The 27,083-nt window shown below is 33.7% G+C and overlaps 3 protein-coding genes across 4 annotated transcripts; 1 reads left to right on the top strand and 2 right to left on the bottom strand.

Moving 5' to 3' along the window:
• Nucleotides 1-10,704: 10,704 nt before the first annotated feature.
• On the bottom strand, nucleotides 10,705-11,682 carry LOC140978914 (uncharacterized). Its single transcript, XM_073444151.1, has 3 exons — nucleotides 11,386-11,682; nucleotides 11,239-11,298; nucleotides 10,705-11,142 (listed from the first exon to the last, which is right to left on the bottom strand). Exons 1-3 carry the CDS (start codon nucleotides 11,680-11,682, stop codon nucleotides 10,705-10,707), a joined length of 795 nt encoding a protein of 264 aa, XP_073300252.1.
• Nucleotides 11,683-12,098: 416 nt separating this feature from the next.
• Nucleotides 12,099-13,818, top strand: LOC140979548 (protein ANTAGONIST OF LIKE HETEROCHROMATIN PROTEIN 1-like). Its single transcript, XM_073444989.1, has one exon. The coding sequence runs from the start codon at nucleotides 12,258-12,260 to the stop codon at nucleotides 13,617-13,619; it is 1,362 nt and encodes a 453-aa protein (XP_073301090.1). The 5' UTR covers nucleotides 12,099-12,257; the 3' UTR covers nucleotides 13,620-13,818.
• Nucleotides 13,819-14,489: 671 nt separating this feature from the next.
• On the bottom strand, nucleotides 14,490-18,415 carry LOC140979223 (uncharacterized). 2 transcript variants are annotated; one of them, XM_073444548.1, is made up of 4 exons: nucleotides 18,301-18,415; nucleotides 17,000-17,704; nucleotides 15,719-15,759; nucleotides 14,490-15,629 (listed from the first exon to the last, which is right to left on the bottom strand). In XM_073444548.1, exons 2-4 carry the CDS (start codon nucleotides 17,103-17,105, stop codon nucleotides 14,814-14,816), a joined length of 963 nt encoding a protein of 320 aa, XP_073300649.1. In that variant the 5' UTR covers nucleotides 17,106-17,704; nucleotides 18,301-18,415; the 3' UTR covers nucleotides 14,490-14,813. The 2 variants fall into 2 exon arrangements, with proteins under 2 accessions (XP_073300649.1, XP_073300648.1); XM_073444547.1 differs by having other exon boundaries at nucleotides 17,000-18,344.
• Nucleotides 18,416-27,083: the final 8,668 nt, after the last annotated feature.

Raw genomic sequence — 27,083 nt, 5'->3', positions numbered from 1 at the left:
ACTGCGTATTTGGAGAGGCCAAAATCAGTTCGTCTGAACCCCGTTTTATCCTAACATATCATATTGCATTGTTTCTTGTCGTGGTGAAAGTTGCAGGTTAGCCAGCCAGCTTTAAAAGGCACGGGATGATTGATGGACACCCAACATGATTGCCTAGGTGAATCATATCTATCGTAACTCTCACAGTATTTGGTATTGGAATTCGCATAGAGATGAATCTCCACTTATCAAGCAGTTGATTCGAATCCGTGATGAGATAGTTCAAAGACAGGGTTCAGTGGACGGGGCAATTAATATGTTGCACAACTGGTTCAATGGTCATGGAGGTATGTCTTGTTCCTATAATTTCTTTGCTGGGGGTGTGGGGATTTGGCCATGGAAACCTCTACTCCAAAAAGCTTGCATCCTACCGAAACATCGCTTTGCATTATGGATGTACGCCCATGGTAAGCTTCCCACCCGTGATAGGCTTGAATTGGTGGAGGACAAAACATGTATACTATGTAATGGTGCAACCGAAAATTTGGCACACATATTTTTCTTGTGTCCGATTATAGTGATGCTTTGAGTGAGAATTAAACATTGGCTTGGAATGAAGAAACTAATGAGCTCCAAAGCTATGATTCTACGAGCGTTAAGAGAAGTGTATCAAGGGAATTCTACGCTATCTAAGATGCGTTGTTCGGCCTTTGTAGCTATAGTTTACCAAGTGTAGAACGTAAGAAATAGATCCATGTTCGAAAATGAGAAGCCAGATATCGATGCAACAATTAAGAAGATCAAGATATTCATTTTATGTTTCTTTCCTAGTTCAATTGATGTATCTATGATTTCTCTTTAGTTAGTTACTTAGTTGTTTGATAATTGTGTTGTTCTATCTCCTAGGGATACCCAGTGTACTTGTATAATTACTTTTTACCTTATTAATGAATGTCGTTTTCATTCAAAAATATATATATATATGTCCGCATAGATGAAATTAGCATGATGGTTTAGTATAGCGAACAATATCTTAAAATTGATATATCAAAATAAATAATAATATTTTAATCATATATTAGTTAAACAACACTAAATAATTATCTTACAATTGATCTTTTCGAGTATTCATATTTTGAAACATTTGTACAATAGTTTCATTATCAACTGTCAGAAATATTTTCTCTCTATATAGACAAAGAGCCTATCATCCACCAGTCATCACTCGTTTGAACGAAACACTTTCTCTATGTATAGTCGCGGTCGCAATCGATAGAATTAATATAAAATATATTATTATTAACAATTTGATTATTTACGTAAAATTAATTTTTTGTGATTGTATAGTAATGTGTTGGAGATCGACTTAGAGTTTAGAGGGGTGAATAAACTCTTTCTTTTCTTTGACGTTTTTGCAAATGTGCTAGATTCCTGTTAGAGATTATAGTTTATGTTGTTCGAATATATTTACAGCAGGTCACAATAACTTGTGCGGAAACGACCTAATGGTTTGAGGTGAAAATAAAACAGTAGGCAGTAGACAATAATTTGTTTCTGGAAGTTCGAAGATGAAATCTTCTACGTCTCTCCTTCTTCTGTTTCCAGAAGATATCACTAAAAGACTTTGGTTATTGCAGTAAAATTCTTGTACACACCCACTTCAGTAGAACTTACCCTTCGCTTACTGAAACTCTTAGTTTCACAACACAATATGATAAATGCAACAAGGTTCTAAAAAGACTCTTTTCAGATTACAGACTCTTCTCAATAAGATGTAATAAAGTGAATAGCTTGTGAAGAGATTAAGAAACAGCATCAACATCAACTTTTATCTTGAGAAGCAAATCCCTAACTAAGATAATTTATTATTTTTATAAATTTGATTAAATTGAATGAAGATGCTATAAGGATATGCAATTTGATATTTAAAAAATTTATTTTTTCTTGGCATAGTGCAAGGGAGGAGTCAAATGTATGCATACCTTGCCTGTATCCCGAGTGGGCTATTTTATTTTTAATTTTTTATATTGAGATTTTAGCTCAACTTATATTTAGCCTATATATTTAAGTAGAAAAAGAATGATAGCCTAGAAAATTTAAAATTTTTGAATTTAACTCAGGTAGCCCAAGTAAAAATAAGACAGAGCCCAGAAAATTAAGATTTTAGCTCAAAAAATCATAATTTTTAGCTCAAAAAATCTAATTATTATGAAGTTAATTGACATGTAACATTTTTATTTTATTAATAAAACTTTAGCCTGAATAGTGTCAAATTTTTGGCTTCGTCGTCGTCAGTGTGGGCAGCCTAGGAAAGTTCCGCCATGCCTATATCCGAGTGTGAGTTTACCATGCTCATTTGACATTTCTTCAATTATGTAAAGAAAATCTAACATTTTGACAATATATGTTTGTCGTTTTGAAATTTTCATCATCTTTATTGTTCAATTGCAGTTTGTCTTGTATATTTCAATTTTGGCATTTTGAATTTTTTCATCGGAAGTGATAATATGATACTTACAAACCACTGTCATGTCAGAACCATATAGGTGTTACGTTAGCGCCACGTCAAAAAAAGGACCATCATTTATCCAAGCATCACTCATTTGACGTTCTTCAATTGTGTAAAGAAAATCTAACATTTTGAGTTTACCATGCTCATTTGACTTTTCTTCAACTAAGTAAATAAAATCTAACATTTTTACAATATATGTTTGTTGTTTTGAAATTTCGATCATCTTTATTGTTCAATTTCAGTTTGTCTTGTATATTTCAATTTTTGGCATTTTAAATTTTGTCATCGGAAGTGATAATATGATACTTACAAACTAGTGTCATGTCTGTCACGTCCCGAGATCGGGATTACTCGACACCGACGTTATTCAACAATCACATAATTGCTAAACAACAAGCCTCGTAGTACAGTATAAACCAAAACCAGTTTATATCATAAATACCATAAAAATGGAATCGTCTTTACAATAGTAACTCTGAAAACGATAAAAATCTGCGGAAGCGTTTATAACTTGAATTAAAAACTCACAAGAACATATTCTTAATTAAAATTCTTCATGCGTCCACTTTCAGCCCCAAAACTGGTGTCTGATTCTTCTTTCTCTATTTCTTCTTCTGATTTATCTGAGGAAGGTAAAGTAAGGGGTGAGTGATATGGTCGTCACTCAACAAGTGGGGGTCATTCGAGCACAACATAACAAAATACATAAAAATTCGAAACACATACCATGCATAAATGACTTAAACCACACGCATACCGTCAACCAGGCACTGAGATTCCTCTACTTTCAATAGTTTACTGATATCAGTTCCTAGTTTTTAGTCCTCTAAGGTGGTGAGACCATATAGCGGTTACATCCCCACCGCGTAAAGGTCATATCAAGGTTGGGATTCGCTCCCATATCGAGTTGAATCCTCACAGTGCTAACACATAACTCATGCAACAATCGAACTAGAAGGGGCAGAAGGAAAATTTGTACTTGGCCGATTTTAAAATAATGAAAATGTACAAACCGGAAATTAAACCTTTAAAACAAGCCCACTTACCTTAGACCTTGAAGAAAATATGAAGAATTCCAAAATCATATAAGAATCATGCAACTGACACTTCGAAAACACAGCAGCACATCGCCCGAAAAATCAGAGATCTTGAAAAATTCATTGCGCCTTATTGAACCGTTGGATCTGACTTAAACATCTACAATACGTTCAAAAATATGTCAAATAAATTATGAACGGTGAAGATCGGGTTTGAAAGTTGTTTTATTCTGTTTATGAATGAAAACCCGTAGGTATGCTGTTCTCACCTATAATATGAGCAGCTTTCTTGAGAAATCTATAAACGAAAACCTAACCGTTGGATTTGGCAGAATTTTGAATATGTTATTTGAAACATACGGTATCATATTCTGAACGGTGAAGATTGGATTCCGGTAACAGAGCGAGAGAAAAAAATTTCTGAATTTTGACAGAATTTTGATGACTCGTGCAGAATTTTTGGAGAGGAATTTCGAAAATTGGAGAGCAAAAACTCAAAAATTTGATGTGTAAATGAGGTATAAATTCTGAATGAGAGCTTCTCTTATTTATAGGGAGGTGGCTGCTATCCTGATCGTTTATTATCTTCGCGTTTGAACTTTTGAATCAAACTTTAAATCTAGGATAATTGTCATTCTTTTATCCGTGATCTTGGATAATATTTCGAAATATAAATATCCATCCATTGGATATTTCGAAATTTAGGGATCATATTATCATCTGCTTAATCTTTATCCAGGTATATCAAATCTTAGATCTTTATCTGGTAAAAATCTTTCCAACTTTGAATTTATATCTCCAACTTTACCTATTTATATCCAAATTCCTTATTTAATTTCTTGGGTTGTGATAGAATTATTTATTATCCCAAGTTCAAAGTATATGTACAATATTATCTTAAATCTTGAACTCCAAAAATATTGTAAACGATATAATTATCCACCCAACTTTAGATTATAAACTTGCAAATCTTACATCTTAAATAAAATAATGAGATAGATATCCAAAGATTGAATAATCTTAGCACACTTAAATTACAAAAATATTAATCATGATACAAAATCTTGGGTTTTACAATGTCAGAACCATATAGGTGTTATATTAGCGTCATGTCAAAAAAGATTGAAATTGTCAAAATAACAAAAATATCGGACCAAGACTGAAATTTGATAACGTCGATGACAAAATAACAGACAAGACACGTATATTGAACTAATATCATAGTTTTCTTCCAATGTAATTACAACAAACTCGACAAGTTTATAGAAATCTATAAAGTTATTAATGGTGGGAAATCAGTTATCGATTTCGAGATATAACAAGGATTATAAAATCGAACTTGTTATACGCATGCAGTTCGCATGTTATTTATTAGATCTCTATTTACTTATATTGAGTAGAGCCAGAGCAAAAATTATTATTTTTTAATTATAAAAAATATAAATATAAATATAAGTACAATAATTGTCATGGTACAAAATAATAACCATGATTGAGCACATCTGACAAGAATATGATTATAAAAAACAATTTTTTAATTGAAAAAAAAAAAACAAAATTAATCTAGTAAAAAAATGCTATCTAAAAATGGGAGAAACATATAATATCAAATTTTGAGAAAATTGATAAATTGGTCTTTAAATTTGTATTTTTTTTTTGGTTTTTAGTACGATATCTTTATCACTTTTTATTTAGGTTCAATATCTTTCTATTATTTAGATATTTAGTCATTTTTTACTTAATTTCTACCGCGTTACTGAATTGACATTTTTCCTTGGTGACGTGTAAATTTTAAATTGTGGATTTTATCGCATCACACATAATGTAAAATTTGACATACACATCACATCTTCCCTCTTATATTTATCAACATCAACTTTTATCTAGAGAAGCAAATCCCTAATTTTTCCTCAACAAATTCCTAAATTTCTAATAAGTACTGTAACATTAACATGTTGACAACGAACGGAAAATTATTACAACAAAACAAACAAGAATCTGATGTGTTAAAGATTAAAGAATAAAGTAGATGCATATGGGAGGAAAAGAGCACAAAATTTAGAGATCCATAAGGATTAAAGATTGCATCAGACGTAGCTCGAATCTGCATTTTTTGGAAAATAACTTCTCTTATCTCAGAAAAATCTCTATTTTTTCGGGAAAAATAGAGATTTGTTTCTCTCTCAGTCGATGAATATGGGAGATAAGAGTTGCTCATTTTCCCTGTAATAAAAGCTGATGTGTACGTTAAATTTCAAATTATGTGCGATGTGACAAAACCTACCATTCGAAGTTTGCATGTCACAAAAGAAAAATGTCACTTCATAAACTTTAGTGGAAATTGGGTAAAAAAGATAAAATGACTACATATGAAAATGTACTGGTCGTAAATCAGAGGTGAAAGATATCGGACCAAAAATCAAAAGTGGCAAAAATATAGACCAATTTATCAATTTTCTCTCAAAATTTTCGATCCTTTTATACTATGGTTTACGTGATTTGCAGACTACTGCCTTCAGCCCGAGAGTTTATCCAATTCATGACACCTATGATAGCGACTGCGAGTTCCCCGTTACCTTAAAAAAATTCAATGCTTTGTTCATACCATATTTCATAACAACAAGAAACGAGGTTTAAATCGACTTTTCTCATTTCTCCTAATTCTACCACTAAGATTTATCTCAAACGCGATGATGTAATTCAAGCAAAGTATATTAATTTTGCATCTTAACACATCAAATGAATCCCATAAAATTAACAAATATTAAAAAAAATTAAAATAACACACAGTAAAAAAAAATTTTAAAATTTTATTTGAGGGGGTGCATTAATTAGTTATATATTTAGTTTCTAAAAAGTAACACATAGCAAAAAAATTAAAATGTTTATGGGATGCGTGACCGTCATTGGCTCTATGCTAAATCCACCCCTGACTATATAACAATGTTGTGAAAAGATGAAATTTAACATTCTTGCATCATCTCGTATTTTATTCATTGTGTACAATAATCAGAGTAAAAGAAAACTATGTTTTATTATATTTTAATGTATTATCTCGTTTTCAATCATCTTATCTCACCAATCAAACGATTTTTTACCCATGTTTTTGAAAAACATAAGGATGGGGATAGAAAATATATAGAATGACCCACAACATAAAAGTACGATTGATTCCACGAGATTTTGTTTGCTGTGTTATTTTGGAACCACCTGAAATTTCAAAAAAATAAAATCACTCTATACATTTAAGTACATGTAAGAGATATGTGTATACAAAATCTCTTCGATCAAAATATAGATTCTGAGAAGTGACGAAATGAAAAAACAAAAATAATAAGACCCAAACTAAATTGCCACAAACTTGTTTTTTTTTTTTTTTTTTATATACATACATAAAAACTCCTATGAGACGTCTTACGAGTTAATTCGTGAAATAAATTTCCAACCCCTCTAGAGCTACGAAAAATTTACTTTTTATGCAAAAAATATTATTTTTCACGTACAAATTGCTATATGATTAAATCGTCTACTCGTATATTTGGCATCCCTGGTAGAATCCCATTTGTATACATATATATTCCCTACTTTATGATAATATATATATATATATATATCCAGGGATGCCAAAAGCACAGAGATATATAAGAACAAGAAAACATCATCAATTTCCAGCACACACAATCAAAATTAGATATGAAACAATGGAAGTCAGTTAGCTTTGTCCTAAAAGCACGGTTCCCAAGTGAGGCAAGTGTTATTGTCACCATCAAAATTTATTATATTAGCCTTCATTATTCCCAACTTAATATAGCTTTTCACTATCCGGCCTTTGCAATGCATTTGACTTGCGTGTTTTTCATTTTTTTTTGTTGTTACAGTTTTAGCTATCGAATTTTCACTTTTTTATGACATGACACCGAAAATAATGATATATAAACCGAAAATGATGACATATCGACAAACATTGATGATATGTTTGATTTCACGTCGACAATTGAAAAATAAAAATCCGTATAAATTACATGAACAAAATACTCGTATTATATATTGCAGATTGTATTGAGATTATTAAATATTTGTGTGGGAAACAGAAACTAATGATAAAAAAACAGTGACCTGACAAAAACTCGTTAGAAGAAGCAGATGCCATGCATGAAAGGGGAAAAATAGATCATAGACAGAAGATAATACAAATTATTAATTTAACCACATTAAATTATTTACTTGGTGGGGATCCACTATTTTTCGTCTCAGCAATTTATCAGTAGAGAAAAATATTGATTTGTTACGAAAAAAATCTAAAATAATTACCTTAGTCGGCCCATCAAATTTTTTCCCCAGGATTTGCCTCCACGGGTCTTAGACATTTTATACGTTGCATGATAGTATAGTCTCTATCTATCTGACTGACCATTCGAGTTACAAATCAAAATTATTTTAACTTCAGAATAACTTAATACATTGTTCGTCGGAAGAAGTTCAGGCGACCATTTGACGAGCTCCGGTTGTCGTCAATATATATATATATATATATGTGTGTGTGTGTGTGTGTGTTTGTGTGTGTGTGTGTGTTCAAATTAATTACACGATAATTATTGTGAGAAGACATATATATATATATATACATATATATACACACACACACACACACACTCACACAAACAAATATATATATATATATAGTTTTGATATGCTGCACACCTGCCGAGCACACTTATGTGAGCACCGTTGAGGTGTCACTCACCCATTGGATTTGATGAAATATAGAAAAAGTGTGGAACCAATGGGTGAGTGACACCTAATCGATGCTCACATAGGTGTGCACGGTAGGTGTGCAGCATATATATATATATATATACACACACACACACACACACACTCACACAAATATATATATATATATATATATGTGTGTGTGTGTGTGTGTTCAGATTAATTGCACGATGATTATTGTGAGAAGACTTGAATGCATTCTTATTTTTCTAAAATCAAACGCATTTCACCCTATATAATAAAAATTAACGTTACCCTATCTAATAAGGGGTTTCATGCCCCATTTTTTAAAACAAGCTGCTTAAAATACTATTAATTTTACATATGGTTTTTTTTTATTGCTGCTTCTTTTATTGCTTACTAAGTGTATTTTCTATTAACTTCACCTTCCATTGTTGATTACAACTTACAAAAAAATTTCTCTCCAAAGCTTGTTATTTTTCATGGTCTAAGTTGAGATCAAGGTACACGAGCATATGTCATTTTCAAGAACTTTAATTAATCTTTCATTCATTTTAATTAAGCAGAAAATTAATTAAGAAAGCATTAATATAAGGGAAGTTGGTGAAAAATCCCCAATCAAAATTTTTCTTTGGGTTCACTCCCTACCCACAAAATTGTAGTATTATGTCATACAAAATGTGGTACACTTCATGTGGAAATGTGGTACTAAAAAAGTATCTAGGGACTGAACACAAAAAAAAACGACTACAGAGGACTGAAGGCCAATTTATCGTTAATATAATTTAATCAGCGGCAGTGTCAGGATATTGCATCACTGCCCTAACTGAAATTTGCTAGGGTTTTTGTCCTTTGTTGCTATTGGAGGGACAGATTTTTGAAACCTTCAAGCATCCGCACAATTCCATGCAATCCAAAAGAAAATTATGTGTCTATTTACTGCTAACTCTGAGTCACTTAATTTACTGCCCAATGTAGCAAATGCCTGAAAGCGTAGTCACTGATATAAATATATAAATAATAATAATATTGATCTGAGCAATTTTAAATCACCTTTCACTCAACTTGACAAATTTAGTTTTGTATGTACGTATTAGGGTATGACGTTTTTAGTTATGTATTTTTTGTTGTATCAATTATAGTCTTTTAATTATGTTTTGACGATTAATTTTATTTTTTTCATAAAAATTATTTATTAAATTTTCATAATTATATTGATAAACACAATTACATGTTAGGAGATGTTTTGACTCTGTAATTATACAAAAAAAATTTAAAAATGATATTAATCATTTAATCACATGAATGAAAGGAGAATGACTAAAATTGATCATGTTACGTCGTTGCAGTACTATAATTGATCCAGCTAAAGATAACAAGACTAAAAATATAACACTCAATCTATACATGACTAAAATTGTTATGTTACTTATAATTTTCAACCTTTAATTTATTTATATATACATTAAATTAATTGATCAGTCTGAATATTAGTCATATAACGCGAGATCGAGCGTTTGTCACAGTATCGAAGTCAGCTGATGGTAATTGTACAACTCAAATGTTTTTTAAATGTACATCAGTATAACTGTCAGGTTCCAATTGTTCTCCTAAGAGCATCTCCAACCCATCTCTATTTTGGAGGAAATCTCTAAAATAGAGTATGTGTTGGTGCTCCAACCCAACTCCAAATGCAATCTCCATTTTGGAGATTGTAATAGTGATCCTCTATTTTTAGAGGATCACTATTCATTTGAAGATCAATATAGAGATTCCACCAAATTACTGAAATGTCATCATAACAATTGCAATATATTCCTTTTGAAAAAAAAAATTTACAAAATATCACTGTTCTCGATCGACTGGTGGCTTGAAAAAGAAAAGATCGACTAACACACAAACTTGATCGACTCACACACCCACACATAAGTCGACCAAAGCATGTGCTTTGGTACATGCTTTGGTCGACCAACCAAAGACATGCTTTGGTCATGGTGGTCGACCTTTGGTCGACCAAAGCATACCATGGTATGCTTTGGTCGACCATAAAGCATGCTTTGGTCGACCATGCTTTGGTATCTTGCTTTGGTCGACCAAGATAAAGTTTGGAAGTGGGTCGGTTTGTTAATCAAACGTTGTTTTAATTTTTTAATGAATTAATTATAATTTATTATTTATAATATTTACCAAATGGAACTAGTGAATAATTTAATGACAAAGAAATACATAACACAATTTATTGCAAACACTTATTATCGACTTAATTTAAATTGATAAACATGTGATATTTTTAGACAAAAAAACGTAGACAATACTAAAAGTGACATATCACCAACAATAAAAAACACACACACAACAATAAAGATAAACATATTTTTAGTTCATTGCAATCATGAGAGTAAATTAGTACGGTGGAAGGTCGGACTCGGATGGTGAAGTTCCTCAGAGGAACTCCCCAAACGGTGTAGAAGTCCCGTCAGAGCCATCCCCCGTCTCCATTCTTTTCTGCCAAATTTTTTGTTGTTCTTTTATCAAGTATGCACGGACTGATTCATCAACGCACATAGGGTTCATCCTTAGTATTTTATTTTCTTCTTTAAAAGCCATTATCGCATTCCTTTGTTTCTCAATATCAATGAGCTGTTGTCGATGTACCTCAGCATTCTCCATCACAGCCACCATTTTCTCAGTACATTTGGCCATGGTGGAGATGTCCTTCAAGTGTTCTTCAGTAGCTTTTCTTTTGGCTTTGGCCTTTTTTATGCCAATTGGACGCTGATAACTCCCTCCTGATGGATTATCTTCATCCAAGTTTATAGCAAACCCAGATAGCCCTGGAGAATCGGGTGTCGGTGATTCGGTGTTGGGAGAATAGTAAGACTGGGATTAGTCGATACTCACGTGGTTTGGTATGAAATTAGGTAAAATAGTGTTTGATGACCTAAACTTCTCTTGGTCCTTAAGCAAAGACCATACATGATCCAACCGCCAAGTCGACCCAGCTGATTGCTTAAATAAGGCTTTTGCTTGATCCAACTATAATAAGGTATGAATTGTATCTTAGTCACATAAAGTAAAAAATATAGTTTCACAGAAATATGATAAAAAAAATTAATTACTCACAATGACTTTCTCAGAAGCACCACTTGGACGGCTAAGTTCCACCTGGCTGACACATGAACTAAAGTTTTGGACAATCTTGTTTATGTTGAACCAGCGACATTGGAGGGCCTTAGTAGTTCGAGGCTCTGTTGAGTTACCAGCGAGTTGTTCGTTGTATGTAGCTGCCACTAGTGACCATAACCTATCGCGTGATTGGTTTATACCAATTATTGGATTTTGGGAGACATCAAGATAAGCCATCACGAGTAATATGTCCTCCTCGATTGAGAAGGCAGCACCACGTTTAGATGAATTCATTTGATTGCAAATAATTATTCAATTTGTAGGAGTGGTCTCAATACTTCGTATGATGCTTCAATTTATAGCCAAAACATTTTGATAAGAAATCTGGATCAACGGTCTCAATTAAAATTAAATCTGATCTAACGGTAGAAATTTAAATTAATTAGATTGATCTAACAAATACACAACCCGTGACAACTGCAAAAAATATAGACAAGAGTTGACGAATGAGTTGTCTCTGATTGTGACTAGACAACACGTGATAGATGACTGCAACTAGACAGCCCATAACATGGCTTTTATTTGAAATGCACAACCCGTGACTGCTAGTATATAGACAAGAGTGAGCTATTGAGTTGTCTCTGATTGTGACTAGACACCACGTGACAACATGCATTATATAAATTAGACAACCCCCCTTGTCAGTTGGCTTTATTGAAATACACAACCCGTGACAAAAAAAATGAGTTGGCTTTTATTCCATATAATATTAAAAATAAATTAAAATATCTAACATAACTAAACTAACAAGTGTCACCACTTATTTAAAGACCAGTGACTTCTTGTTAATTTACTCAACTTGCTCAAAAATGAATTTTCATGAAGGAGATCCTTCAAGTTTTTCTTTCTATGCGTCCTCGTCGTCATCTGACGACGAAGATCAACCTAGTGCCAACATACAGAATGAGTTGAATCGCATTGACGAACAACAAACGGTTTTAAGCCAACTCATAAACAGTGCTACCGTTGTCTCCAATTACTTCCACGAAAGTGATAATTTGCACCGACAAGGCTCGATCACTGGCCATGTTGTGATTAATCGAGACAGATTAGCTGCCGAACAACGCTTGTACAATGACTATTTTTCTGAGTCTCCAATGTACAATGAATCAATGTTCAAGAGACGTTTTCGAATGTCTCGTCGACTATTCTTGCGAATTATGAAATCCGTTCAACAGCATGACAATTACTTCGTACAGAAAGTAGATGCGTTGGGGAGGCCCGGGTTGTCCCCATACCAGAAGATAACAACTGCAATGCGTATCTTAGCATACGGTATGGCGGCATATTCAACGGATGAATATAGTAAAATCGGGGAGTCTACTGCGATTGAAAGTTTAAAAAGATTTTGTCGGGATGTGGTGGAGGTTTTTGGTGACTGGTATCTTCGGTCTCCAAATGCTGAGGATATTGAAAGGATTCTCCTTATTGGAAAACAACGTGGATTCCCGGGGATGCTAGGAAGCCTAGATTGTATGCATTGGAAGTGGAAAAACTGTCCAACAGGTTGGGCTGGACAATATGCTGGTCGTAGCGGAAAACCAACCATCATTTTGGAGGCCGTAGCAGATTACGAGTTGTGGATATGGCATGCATACTTTGGTTTGCCAGGTTCAAACAATGACATTAATGTGTTATCAAAATCTCATCTCTTTGTTAATTTGGCCAATGGTGTAGCTCCCTCTGCTAACTATGTCATACAAGGAAAAGAATACACCATGGGATACTACCTAGCAGATGGTATATATCCAAAGTGGGCTACTCTAGTGCAAACAATTCACAATCCACAAGGTCCAAAGAAGAAATATTTTGCAGCACGACAAGAAAGTTGTAGAAAAGATGTTGAACGAGCATTTGGAGTATTGCAATCAAAGTGGGCGATAATCACTGGACCTGCACGAGTTTGGAGCAAACAAGTGTTGCATGATATCATGACAATTTGCATTATAATGCATAATATGATTATTGAAGACGAAAGGGAATTGAATGTGCCAGTCACAGATTATCGCGAGGCACCCATCCCAGATGTTGAAATGGCACATGATGAGCACGTCCGATTTCAAGAGTTTCTTGCACGCCATCGTAAAATAAAAGATAAATCGGCTCACTATGCACTCCGAGATGCTCTTATTGACCATTTGTGGGAGGAGTACAGTAATTCGGAATATTAGTATTTTTAATAGTCAATTTGTGTTTTGTTCTTTAAATCATGTGTCGTTTATGTTTGTCTTCATTTATATTTTATGTATGTTTGATGAATGTTGTCTTTTGTTTGCAATTTGATGACAAAATAAATGTATTGTTTTAAATAAACGAGTCGAATACACATGTAGTTGTGTTATGTTTAGCGAATTAATTAAGTTTAGTTAAATAATATATTATGAAATTAATTAATTATATATATATGTGTGTATTTGAAAATGAAATAAATTAGAGAAATGAAATATTTGGTAATATTTAAAAGATATGGATTGAAAATGAAATAAATTAAAGAAATAGAGTATTTCTTAATTGGGTTGAAAATGAATTAAATTAAAGAAATAGAGTATTTCGTAATATTTAGAGGATATAGGTTGGAGAAGGTTTTTAAAAATAGAGATCATGAATCTCTATTTTAGAGGATAGAAGATGAAAAATAAAAGATATGGGTTGAAGATGGCCTAACAGAACAAATTATTGTTACTCAACGACCCACTCCAAGAAATTGCACTCTTTTACATACAAGAGAATCAATTAAATCAACGATTTTTCACTTTACTGAAAACTACTACAGCTTTCAGTACATCAGTAGTAGTTGCTCGATTCTACAAGGTATATACAAAGATTAATCTCGACCCAATTGTTTTCAAGAATGTTAAATATTAATTAGTGCCATTTATGTTAATCTCGACCCAATTGTTTTCTAGAGTACAGACATGTCAAATATGTTAAAAATGTATGGAATGATCGCACATCAATTTGTGAAATTAGTTTGAAACTTTTATTTAGTTTTCCCAACAATTATAAAGTAAATCGAGTACGAGCAAGACACTTGATAGGAATGCAACCAAATGTAAGTAAAACCCGCAAGCTTGGGGAGTTGAGGCATAAAATATCAGTGTTGCAGGGTTACATTGATGAAAATACAGATGCAGATGGACAAGAGTATCAATCCTCGGACAACATAAGAACTTTACAATGAAGCCCAAACAACGGCGGGTAAATGCATAACACAATAAAATTTTCTAGTTGGTACACAGATGCCAAGTTACTAAACACCAGGCAAGATCCTCATCCTCAAAACATCGTTCAAACAGAGAACCTTGGCATCAGTTCAAACTCGAGTTACCTGTTGTCTTCGAGGCACCGATGGATCCATGTTAAACCTATCCAATATATGACTGTGGAGAAAAAGAGCCAGTTTTCCTTGCTTTCCCTGGGAATTCTCGGCCAGGATTCATCTTTAAGGAGTGATTTTTCTTAAACTGGTTCCGATTAAGAGACAGCAATGTGTTCCAAGTAGGGTTGTGCAGTGCCCCTTCCACACAATCTCCAGCTTGAGCACACCCCCATGGCCTTGACGGACCATCTTCGTTGAAAGATTTGAGACGAGGGAAACTACCCCTTAACTTGGAAAAGATTGGCTGGTCGGTGGAATTTTCTTCTTCAATTTTCGCACATATGGGACATGGGGGGTCATTTTTATGTCCTTTTGGTGTTGTTTGCTCCAAGCACTCGGCGTGGAAGACATGGCGACAAGAAAGTATTCCAGCAACTGGCATGTCTCCACTTCTGACTATCCTTCCGGAACCCCAAGGCGATCTTTGTGAAAGGAACCTCTCGCACAATCCACATTTGAAATGATCTGCAGGACTACGAGTCGTGTTGGTAAGGTCATATTCAAAGGGCTCGGGTATTTCACAGAGGTCGACACTACCACTAGCACTGCTCAAATGTTGTCTATCTCTTTGTGGAGTGACAACATCGGGTTCCGAAAGCCCAATAGGGGCTATATTAGAAATTTTTCGAGTGGATGGTCTTTCTGCTGGAAATGACAAAGGGTGAATTGCTTTTGGTGTAAAGCACCGGCGATTGGCAAAGTTCCGATGAGAGGAATGCGACTTGACCATGGACTCATAATCACAACTACTGTCTGATCGAGATGAAGTCGAACCTCCACTATCCCTAGCTACCGATGTTCCCTGTAAATGTAATTTTATCTTTTTAGCAAAAAATCACATTGGGCAGAAATACCAGAGAAAAATTTGAACATAGGCACGACAAAATATACCTCCATGGTTGGTGAAAAGGATAATGGCCTCAAAACTACATCTGGCAAAAGAAGACAAAATACAAACTATTAGCATCCTGTACTCGATAAGAAGCAAAAAGCCGGTATTGTGAATGATATTCAGCTGTAAAAGGAGGTCAATTAAGAACATAATAAAGCACTGTTATGGGTTTTAAGATTAGACAAGAGCAATTATCATACACCATATCCAACCATAAAAGCGACGCTCTCATTACATCTAATTAAAAAAGTAATTGAATGGGCCTTATTGCAGTTAAAGGATGTAAGCTCTCAACAATACTAAAATAGAAACCAGCTAAAGAAAAATAGACTTGAAATGGAAATTTAAGCACCCGCACCCCTTTCAAGGGAGTGTAAAGTCAAACATTGCATCAAAGCAATATCGAGAATAATTTTAACTAAGTATTCAAACTTGATTTTAGTGTCAAGGCAACAATTTCAGAAACAAAAAAACATGTACATGACAAGTCGTTCTAGACAGAGAATGCACTGCAGAACTACTTTTCGGGAACATTTTCTCCTCCTATTCTCCTCCTGATGGAAAAAGCATTGGTGCTTACTTATAATGACTGGAAGCAATATATACTGTGGAGTGACTCCACACGCGCAAGTTTTGAAAACAAGAAATAAGTTTGACTATTAGTTTGTGGTTTTGATAGTTGGTGGCTGTAACACAAGCTCTCAACAAGACTCAGCAGGGCAGCTATTAAGTTTTTAATGAGACACGAGGCTACCCAAAATGAAGGTTGCTGATATTCTTCTTGCATGTTTACGTCAGACTTTCCAATCAGCAACGTTCAGTCTGGAAAGCAAACAAATTTTGAAGTCTGACGTAAATATGCAAGAAGAATATCAGCAACCTTGAGTCTGAAAAGCAAGGCGAATTCACAAGCTCAGGAAAAGCATTCCCAAACTAGTTGTTTGACTAAATATAAGAATAGATAGATAGACATGTTGACCCTTAGAAAAAAATCAAGAGAAAAGTAATACCACAATTTTTTTTGTTGTCTGCTTATGAGAAAAGAGGGTGTAAGTGGTGGAGGGAGTTGAGTGACTGTGGGTGTGTTATATGAATTCAAAGAAGGAAAATGTGACCACATCCCGTTCCATGACACCAAAGAAATTGTATAATGGCCAAATTGTTTTTTGAGTCTTGCAGCATAATACTTTGGCATCATGTATTGAGGTCTCAATCAATTCTTTAAGGAGAAGAAAACAAAAACTGCAGCTGCGTCAAGATGAAAAAATTGACTTGAATACCTCTTCTCGAAGTACCATAATCATCCGTGCTGATTTCTTGTATTGCTGGAGGAGTCCATTGCTGCGCAGGAGAAATGTCAGATGGACTGCTATAAAACGGACCCATTCCATCAGATACCAAAAACTGATGATTAGCTAGATTGTTCCCTCTCACCCAGTTTCGACTACCTCGGCTGTTTGATGATGCAGAAGACCCATACAACTGAATACCATCGTGGGAACCAAATGAATGAGCTTCGGCCTGAAATCGAAAATCCAATCTGGACGGTGGTGGTGAAAAGCTTGAGTTAGTTCTCCAGTAAGGCTCCTGCGGCCCAACAGACCAGTCTCTGCTTGTTGCATTGGATCCATGTGGCCTTGCAGCCACACAACAAAGCGACCCCGTTTTAGCTATCTTTGACAACACTCACAAGAAATATTCAACAAACTGCAACACTTCCTACCTCTGCTCCCCAAACTTTCCAAAGTTCAAAGGACATGAGGGGTATGATTTACTCTTCTAAAAAAGGTCACCCAGAAGTTGATATTAAAAATTGGATTAAGTATACACCAAATTCTGCAACAATTACCCCTGGTAGCCAAGTCTTGACGACTTTCAACCTCTGGATAGAGCTTATATTAAGATGCAGCAGCTATCTAGCCATGACAAAGGAGACAAACTGAAGGTTCCAAGTTCTTAAAAGTAAGAGACTAAGTATCAACGTTCTGCAACACAAAAATTAGATGCACAGCATGGAATCCATCAACCCATTTTGACAAAAAAAATAAATAAATAAAAATAAGAACATTAAAAAAAACAGTAAACGTAATCTACTGCACCGAAAACTTTGCCACTCAATATTTAAACTACACACCCTTCAAGAAAATTTCTTCTAAAGATCCATCTTTTGAACTCATACCTTGCATTGCCTCTGTAAATATAATACCATGAAACACCACCATGATTAAAAAAATTTGAAAAGAATAAAATTTTAAGGAAGCACTTGAGTTAGGTGTGAGGGACTTCATATAAAGAATAAAAATCCTAAAACAAAAGATAGTCACCAATAACAATATTCTTTTATTTCAAATAAATAAAAAATACTCAATAATTTCCAATAATTGGAGCTCGGAACTGAGACAGACCCTCCAACAATCCCAACTTTCTAAAATAACTAAATACGCCATTCACAAAACAACTGCAAACATAAATAGAAATTAAAAAATTAAAATTTTTAAAAAATACTAGAACCCAGACAAAGAACTGAACTTTACACAACCAACAATAGTTGTTTTAAGTATATGCGATTCTCGGAACTCACAATTTATGTAAAGACAGAAAGTATGCCTGAAGAGAGTCATTCTGCTGGTGATAATGAATATAAGAACCCTAATTTAACGGGGAGAGGCGCGATTGTGTTTTGTACTACTACAATCTGCCCCTGATTTTATTATAATTTAGATTTGTGCCCCTTTTCTTTCTATTATTTTACTTTTGGATCCTCTCCTTTTCTTTCATTCTTATGCTGTGCCCTAATTTATTATGAACAAAAATTTCCTAAGATCGTTTAACGAACCAATTTTATGAGACGAATCTCCGGTTCTACTCAAATTATGAAAAATATTATATTTTATATTAAAAACATTAAATTTTATAGTATATATGGATCGGGTCGACCCGTTTCACAAATATAGACATATGAGACAGTATTATAAAAGACCTACTCTCCATTGTGATCATGGGAGATGCTTTAATAATTTAAAATATTTCTCCACAAAAAACAATTGAGAATATTTCTGTTAATTTGTACTTTGTTGTGGTTATTGTAAATTCCTCATTCTCACAATTGGAATTGATTGTCTGAATAAATGGATCTCATCCTCATTCCACATTCTTAGCTGCTCTATTAATATTAAATCACCCANTAAAATTGAATATGAATACGAAATAGTTCATACAGAAACCATTTATACAATAGTATGTGTTTGTTGAGACTTGAGCTCGAGACGTGAGACCTCGCCTACTCGATTTTTTATAAGTTGATCGAACTAGTTCTTAGTGCTACAATCAATCCTTAGAATTATTGATGGTGGAATGGCGCCGAAAACATACAACCAGGAAAGCCAGAGTGATAGGATAATTTATGAGACAAAGCTTGTGAGGTTGTGGCAAGGACAAGAATTTGTTAGTTGTCTACTCAACGCTACTACAAAAGGCATATTTAAATGTTTATTTATTATTATGGGATTATTTTTTAAAAATGATGGTAACTATTTTTTTTTTTTTTTTTAGAAAATGATGTCCTCAAAAGTATTTGAACCATTTACCAGAGTTATTTTACAAATTTATCGGACCGACCAATTCGACTAGGGAACTGGTACGGGTCTGGTTAGCACACCGACCAAAAATCATTTTATCGGTCAAATCGATCAAAACCAATAAAAAAAATGGTTGGCCCGGTATTGAAACGATCAAAAACCGGTAAGACCAGTTCACAATAGTTTTTAATTTAATTTTAGGTTATATATATGATTATTTAGATTCTGAACATTCTTAAAAATATTATTTTAGTTATGTTAGAGCTTATTTGATTTTTCAAACTTTGGAAAATATATATTTTTTTATTACTCATATACACATTTAAGATATGTATAATTTAAAATATGTTATTTATTATATTATATTTTATATGATTTAGCCGTGTTCTGGTCCGATCATCCAATTGAATCAGTCTAAATTAGCTCTGTAGGGTTAAAGTGGGAGCAAAATTTTGAGTTCAAAGTGGATATTCAGTTGCGCCTGCAGACTTTAGCCTATTCGTTAAGGCTCGAGATGGTAAGTTGGCGATAGTGTTGGTCTACGTGGATGACCTCATGCTATTGGCGGAAATCTTGGGTCTTGCTGGGATTGATCCTTCTGCGACATAATTTGCTTGAACAAGATCGAATGCGTTCTACGCATTAGGGATTATGTCGTTCTCCACGTCTATGTAAGGAATTGCTGGGATCGGAGGACTGTAAGGTCTTCTTCTGCGTGAACTGTTACCAGATGATCCCGAACGATGTATTTGATTTTTTGATGAAGGCTTGAGAGGACCGCTCCTGCAGAATGAACCCACAGACTCTGGCCGATTGAATCACTATTTTAAAGTAAATCGATTTGATTATCGGTTCGAATATGAAAACTTATTATATAGACTGGTTCGATTACTTGTCTAACTGATTGAACTACTAGATAATTAAACCTTTTTCATGTTAAGGGTCATTGTCTCATTAATGAAATAGGAAATTTTCGGTGCAAGTACTATTCGTTAAAAACAAGGCAAAAATTAGACAAGTATTTGGTTTGATTTGATTTTTTTTTATAAAAATTAAATAAATAAATCTCATGTCTCCCTCTTTAAGATTTTGAGTAGTCTTTCATAAGACGGTCTCACGGATCTTTATTCCTGAGACGGATTACTCATAACCATATTTACAATAAAAATTAATATATTTGACATAAAAAGTAATATTTTTTCGTTAATGACCCATATAGAATATCCATTTCACAAAATTGATCTGTTAGACTGTCTCACAGGAGTTTTGTGTAAGATTTTAGAATGAGATTTTCCATCTATCTAATTGGTTAAAACTCTTAAATTGCACTTGAATGAAATTTGAATCAAAGATTTGAAATTCATGGATTTGACATGACTTATAGTTACAAATCATAGAAAAATGCATTGAAAACAAAATATGAAATTTGTAATATCTGCTTCAAATTTTCATCCAGAATAAATGACGGATTCAAATGGAGTATTTGAAATCCAATGTAGACCTTTAAAAAAAATAAATAAATCAAGATAACCACAAGCATGAAAAATATATGATTAAAGAGTTCAAGGAGAATGATTGGAGATATTTTGAAATCAGATTCAGTTCAAATTTACATATTAATAATTGATTTTTAACCAATATTTATCAACTGATCATGTGACATTAAATCAATCGAAATGCATAATAATAGCTAACGTGGAAGTAACTCAATATAATTAACACATGATGAAACTCACATGTTACATTAAATTGCATGCTAAACTATTTTTCGTAGTGTTTTTCCATAATCAATGGTATAAATTCACTTATTTGTATTATTTTTTTCAAATTTGATTGTTTCTCATTGAGTGTCGAGTGGACATAAGATACATCAACAAATAGAAATATTATATGTTATATCATCAAATTTCAGTGTGATGTCTGTGCTCCGATAAAAAGATAATCAAATAGGACAACAAAAAGACTGATTAATTGAGTAAACCTTGAATTGACCAACAACATAAAAAATAAAAATATGCGGGTTATATAGCTAAAAACATATAAAAATTCCATAATATAAGTATTTCAAAATTTTATTAAGCACCATTGCTTTCTCCGGTTTTTTTTTAGCAACATATATACAATTATTATATTTTTATTAATATTGATATTTTTTTTGTAATGTTATGTTATGATAAAATTTTTCAATATTTTCGAGTTGTAATGTTGTTCGTTGATTTTATCAGCAATTTCATACGAACGGGTCTCAAATGGTATTTTACTAATTAATTTATTTTATAAGTATTATCTGTTGTGATAATATTAAATTTATTATTTGTATTTTATTTTATCACTCTTATAAAGAATGTATGTATTTTCTAGTATTGTCAATTGTTAGGACCGGGAAAGAATTCACAGGAGGCTGAATAAACTTTTTGAAAATATTTGTTTTTAAAATTTGTTTTCAACCGTTTTTGGGCGGTTTAAAGTTTTTCTCAAACGGTTAGAAATATGAACCGATTGAAAAGTGCGGAAAACGGTTCAATATTTCTAATGATGAGTTCAACCGGTTGACAATCTAATCAACAAGATATGGTTTGAAATGTAAAAGCTTGCGGAAAGTAAAGACACGAGATTTTTATGGATGTTCGGAGATAACATTCCTACGTCACTCCTTCTTCCTCTGTAGGAAGGATTTTACTAAAAGACTTTGATTTTACAAAACTTTTTGCAACAGCCCACTTCAATCAGGACTTATCACAGTGCCTGTTTTGGAACTCTTAGTGATCATTTTGCACTTCTGGATTTTAAGAACCCTCAGTTCACTAGACATCACTATTAATCAAATAACCAAAAGGTTACTGATGTAAGTAAAACAATCTGTTTTAGTAGCACGAATATGATCTTTAAATTATCAGATATCTTTTTGTTGAGTGCGTGCTTGATGAGCGATGAGATGTGTGATCTTTGATTGCGCTCAAATTCTTTAAATATGTAGACTTGTAGTAATCTCACTGATGAAAGCTTGATGATTTTTGTATTGTGTCTCGTATTATTATTGCAGACTTCCATCTCTTCTTATATACGCTGTCAACGGTCGGAAAGAGATGAGTAATGTTAACATGTAACTTTGGAATGATGTGTCACTATCTGCTGCAAATAGATTAAATGTTCTTCAGCAAAGCATTTAATGTTCTCTTTGCTAGCATAGCTTTGAATCACGTTCCTTGAAGAATTACTGCTGAGTGTTCTTTTATGGCAACTGTTTTTACCATCAGAACTTGTAGGATATAAGTAATCTTTCCTTTCTGGATAGTGACATAAATGCATATCAATATCGGGACTGGTGCTGGACATGGTTGACTTGTAGCGGTACAAAATCATTGAATGTCCTGAACCGATCAGAGAATGTCTTTCATTAAATGAATAATAAATAGCTATTTAATGACTCCATTTAAAGTTTTCGAACATCCGGTTGGGAAGTCTTTAAAAAGTTTGAACTTCTTCTACTTCAAACGGTTGAATGGTAGGCGGCCTGAAATTCAAGCGGTTGAAGACTAGGCGGTTGAAAGTTTAGACGGTCGAAGTGGTTCCTGCTACACACAGAAGATTGCACCTGTTTCCTGAAACATTTAAGTGTTGTTTTGATTTTCTCGATCACCAAAAATCTTGAGTAATAGTAATTTCTTAACATCAATGTCATAATTTTTTTAAAAAATATAATATAATTCTACATCATCATCATCATTATTATATTTATTATTTTGATCATCACCAACATACGTTAGACTTTGTTAGGATTGGAAATAAATTTAAAAGGAGATGAATAAATTTATCTCAATAATTTTTCGGTTGGGTAAACTACACAATAATTTTATTCTTGTCAGTTTGGGTTTTCGGTAAATCAATCAAAATGAACTGTGTGGAAATAAGCTGACCGAGACCGTTCGAACAAATGACTTATCAAAAATCAGTTGGGTTATACTGAATAGTACTAATGATAGGCAAACTAAGAAGTAAATAGGCATGAAGTTGTTCTAGATGCTCGGAGACTTCAATACTCCTACGTCACCCATTATTATTTACGGAAAGATTGCACTAAAAGATTTTAGTGATCACAAGCAATTTGAAATCATCTACTTCAATATGACTAATTAACACTGCCTAACTAAAAACTTTTAGTAAACTTCAATCTACAATGATTTGAGCAGTAACACTTCTTACTCTCAATACACAGATTTCACAAGAAAATTATAAGCAAAAATTTGATCCTCAAAATGATTAGATAATAACTTGTCAACGTGTGATGTCTTTTCAGTTTGGCTCGCAGAAGCATCTTCAGAGAAGATCAGTTGGTTTTCAAAAACTTAGAGATAGATAGTGTAACTGTGTAACCTTCAGATCTTGTTCAAATGATCAATTTATAGCATAATCTGTAACGAGAATCTTTTCCAAATGATATATCAATTTCCAAATACATATTTCGTTGTTTCCATATCATTGTCCTTTGTGACATATCCTGGTAGTGCACAGGAACTTGGCATTCTGTTAAGATTCAGTGACTGTTGATACAGAAAACTTTATCCACTATTTCAGCTGGGATATGATCATTTATAATTGATTATATTGATTCTTCATGGAATATTTGGATTTGGACTGACTGGTCGTCTTAGATAGTCTGTCAGTTGGACTTCATTAGTATCCTTGAATCGGTTTGGCTATTAGTATCCTTCTTTTTCTTTATCAGTCTGGCTCTGTAATCGGTTACTCTCCTTAGAAAACTTCATCTTACGAATATTTAGTTTTCCTTTTTAAATCCAGTTAGGTTAGGCTCTGTAATTATTAATTGGATCAGTAACCTTGACAAATCACCAAAACTTAAAATGTTTCAACAATTTCTCCTTTTTGGTGTTTGACAAAATTATGCCAATAATGAATTCATTGTTTTCAACAACATATACAACTGAGTTATCTGACTGATCATATACATACAATGTTCTCCATGAACAATCTTCTAAACTGGTTGGATCAGTAGACTTCTTATGCACATTAGTAGATTTAGATTGATTGGTGCCAGCTGAATTCTTATCTTTCCCATTTTTATCAATATCAGAAGATGCATTGAGGTAGGCAAGAACCGTAGCTAACTGAGAACTGATGTAGTCAAAATTTTCATTAAAATTTTCTTGAACTTCCTCTATCTTGGTGTAGATTTAAAAGTTTTTGGCTTGAATTTGCCTCCAAGATGAGTAGCAGTAGCTGCGTGAACCTTTTTTTTTATATGCTCCAATCTATTAAATATGTCGATCATGTTTCTGGATAGGTCTGATACTTCTTTGAGGATTCTATCTTTAAATGATTCCAAAACTTCCTCGGTGTTCAGATTGCTCCTTTTAAAAACTGTTATAGAGGAATAGATGACAGTGAGACTTGAGCTAATTTGATCTCGAGTTGTTCCATCAATTAAGTCCAAATCAGGAGAGAATGACTCTAATCATTGAAGTTCTTTGGATGTGGAAACTATTAGTCCAAGAGAATAATAGTTGGAGGGTCCTGCTTGCCCGATCATTATGATTCGCGATTCAGTTTGGCTGATAGGTACCTCAACTCATTCCTCTACAGTCTTACTGATTTGTTCTTCAGTTTCGGGGCCATTTTGCACAATCATGGATATTTCAACCATTTCATGTGTAATTCTTCTAACAAATATAGCTTCATCATAGTCAATCATAAGTAAATTCTTGGATCGGATTAATTCTGCCTGAGAAACCACTATATCTGTCTTCTTAAGCAAATGAGGCGTGGAGAGCAATTTGCTCAGTAGGATGTCATCTTCATCATCTTGTTATTGTTATGCAATGGATTGCATAACTTCTTAAACATTTCCAAGAGTAATCTGCCCCAGAGGAGGAGAAGGGACAAGATATGGCTGAGTAAGAAGTTTGGGGTCCTTGAAGTCAGATACAGTTGGCTGCTCAGAGATAGATTGAAATTACGATCCAACCACCTTTATGTTTCTTGGAATCTACTGTCTCAGAAAGTTTGTGATCATTTCCCCAGAATTTGACTTTCATATGTAGGGAGACCAGGTCCATGTCCAGTTGATTTATCACTATGATATATCATCAAATGCGGTTGGGCATAAGGGATCATAGTTTGATCTTTGTTCAGCACTAACTGTCGTCAGCTTTTGAATATTTAGAAGATCCAGAAGATAATCTCAACGTTTAAGAGCTTTAGTAATAACAACTGTTTTGACTTGTTGTAGCAGAACCTTCTCCTGTAATATGTATCTGTTCATAACATCTTTCTTCTTCAAATTTTTAGCAAAGATGACTGTTCTAAATTGCACTCATTCATAAAAAAAAATTTGATCTTTCTTCAGCAAATTCATTAACCTCATCCATCAGCAGGTCTATTTGTGTATGAACTGCTGATATAGGTTCCGAGACTTTTATTTTCTCTTTTATTTTTCCCGAGGATGAGGAAAATGTAGAGACCAGTCCTGACCTGGTGGATTGAATGAGGTCTCTAATGATTAATTCTTGTGTTGTTCTTGGAGGACGAAGAGTTGTTGGCATACTGATTTTTCCTGGCTCTTCAGTAGCCTTGTCTTCAATGACCTTGATCGCGTGCACCTGAGAGATAGGTATTTCCTTGAATGGTGTAGGTAGGAGTTAGATTTTTTTTTTTGTCCTTGGCTTTTTTGGAGGAGGAGGAGTTGCAACCTCAGAATATCTGAATTGCAAAATCAGTTTCCTCTTGGGCTTGGATTTAGTTTCCTTTCTTCTCTTCTTTGCAAATGTTTTTTTTAGGCAAGAAGAAGGAATTGACTATGATGAGACGTATGCTCCAGTTGCAAGACTGGAAGCAATCATAATCTTTCTTGCTTATGCATCACATAAGAAATTCAAGGTATATCAGATGGATGTAAAGAGTGCATTCCTGAACGGTCAACTACAAGAAGAAGTATAGGTTGAACAACCTCCAGGTTTCATAAATCATGTTTTTCTTGATCATGTCTACCATTTGAACAAAGCCTTATATGGTCTGAAACAAGCTCCCAGAGCTTGGTACGAAACTCTTTCAAAATTTCTAATTGATCATGATTTTTCTGTTGGATCAGTTGATAAGACCTTGTTCAAATTTTCTAAGAATGATCACATTTTATTAGTTCAAATTTATGTTGATGATATCATATTTGGGTCAACTAACCCCAAATTATACGAAAAGTTTGCTAAGCTAATGCAGGATAAGTTTGAAATGAGCATGATGGGTGAACTGACATTCTTTCTTGGACTTCAAGTGAAGCAACTGGAGAATGGTATATTCATCAGTCAGACTAAATATACAAAGGAGCTGCTGAAGAAATTTGGCATGGAATCATGTTCAGCTGCAAATACTCCCATGAGCTCATCAGTAAAATCGGACACTGATCAAGGAGGAATATCAGTTGAGGCGACATTATATCGAGGTTTAATAGGTTCATTGTTGTACCTAACTGCCAGTCGTCCTGATATTGTATTTGCTGTCTGTATGTGTGCTAGATTTCAAGCAAATCCTAAGCAATCACATTTCTCAGCTGCTAAAAGAATTTTGAAATATCTTAAGGGTACACAAAATGTTGGGTTATGGTATTCTAAAGACTCTACTTTCAATTTAGTTGGATATTCAGATGCAGATTATGCAGGATGTAAGCTTGATCGCAAAAGTACAAGTGGATCTTGTCAGTTTCTAGGAGACAGACTGATCTCTTGGTTCAGCAAAAAAACAGACATCCATAGCTACATCAACAACTGAAGCAGAA

Source organism: Primulina huaijiensis, chromosome 6 (assembly GCF_012295235.1).
Source record: "Primulina huaijiensis isolate GDHJ02 chromosome 6, ASM1229523v2, whole genome shotgun sequence".
Lineage (NCBI taxonomy): Eukaryota > Viridiplantae > Streptophyta > Magnoliopsida > Lamiales > Gesneriaceae > Primulina > Primulina huaijiensis.
Note: the sequence above shows the minus strand (reverse complement) of the source record. Positions and strands in the feature narration are given on the sequence as shown.

Bases quoted from the DNA above. Each gene is read 5' to 3' on its own strand.
- LOC140978914 (XM_073444151.1), bottom strand. From the start codon at position 11,682: ATGAATTCATCTAAACGTGGTGCTGCCTTCTCAATCGAGGAGGACATA. The intron at 11,299-11,385 runs GTGAGTAATTAA...ACCTTATTATAG, and splicing joins GTGCTTCTGAGAAAGTCATT to TTGGATCAAGCAAAAGCCTT. The intron at 11,143-11,238 runs GTATGGTCTTTG...GACTAATCCCAG, and splicing joins CGACTTGGCGGTTGGATCAT to TCTTACTATTCTCCCAACAC.
- LOC140979223 (XM_073444548.1), bottom strand. From the start codon at position 17,105: ATGGGTCCGTTTTATAGCAGTCCATCTGACATTTCTCCTGCGCAGCAA. The intron at 15,760-16,999 runs GTATTCAAGTCA...TTCTTTTGCCAG, and splicing joins TTATGGTACTTCGAGAAGAG to ATGTAGTTTTGAGGCCATTA. The intron at 15,630-15,718 runs GTATATTTTGTC...TTACATTTACAG, and splicing joins CCTTTTCACCAACCATGGAG to GGAACATCGGTAGCTAGGGA.
- LOC140979548 (XM_073444989.1), top strand. From the start codon at position 12,258: ATGAATTTTCATGAAGGAGATCCTTCAAGTTTTTCTTTCTATGCGTCC.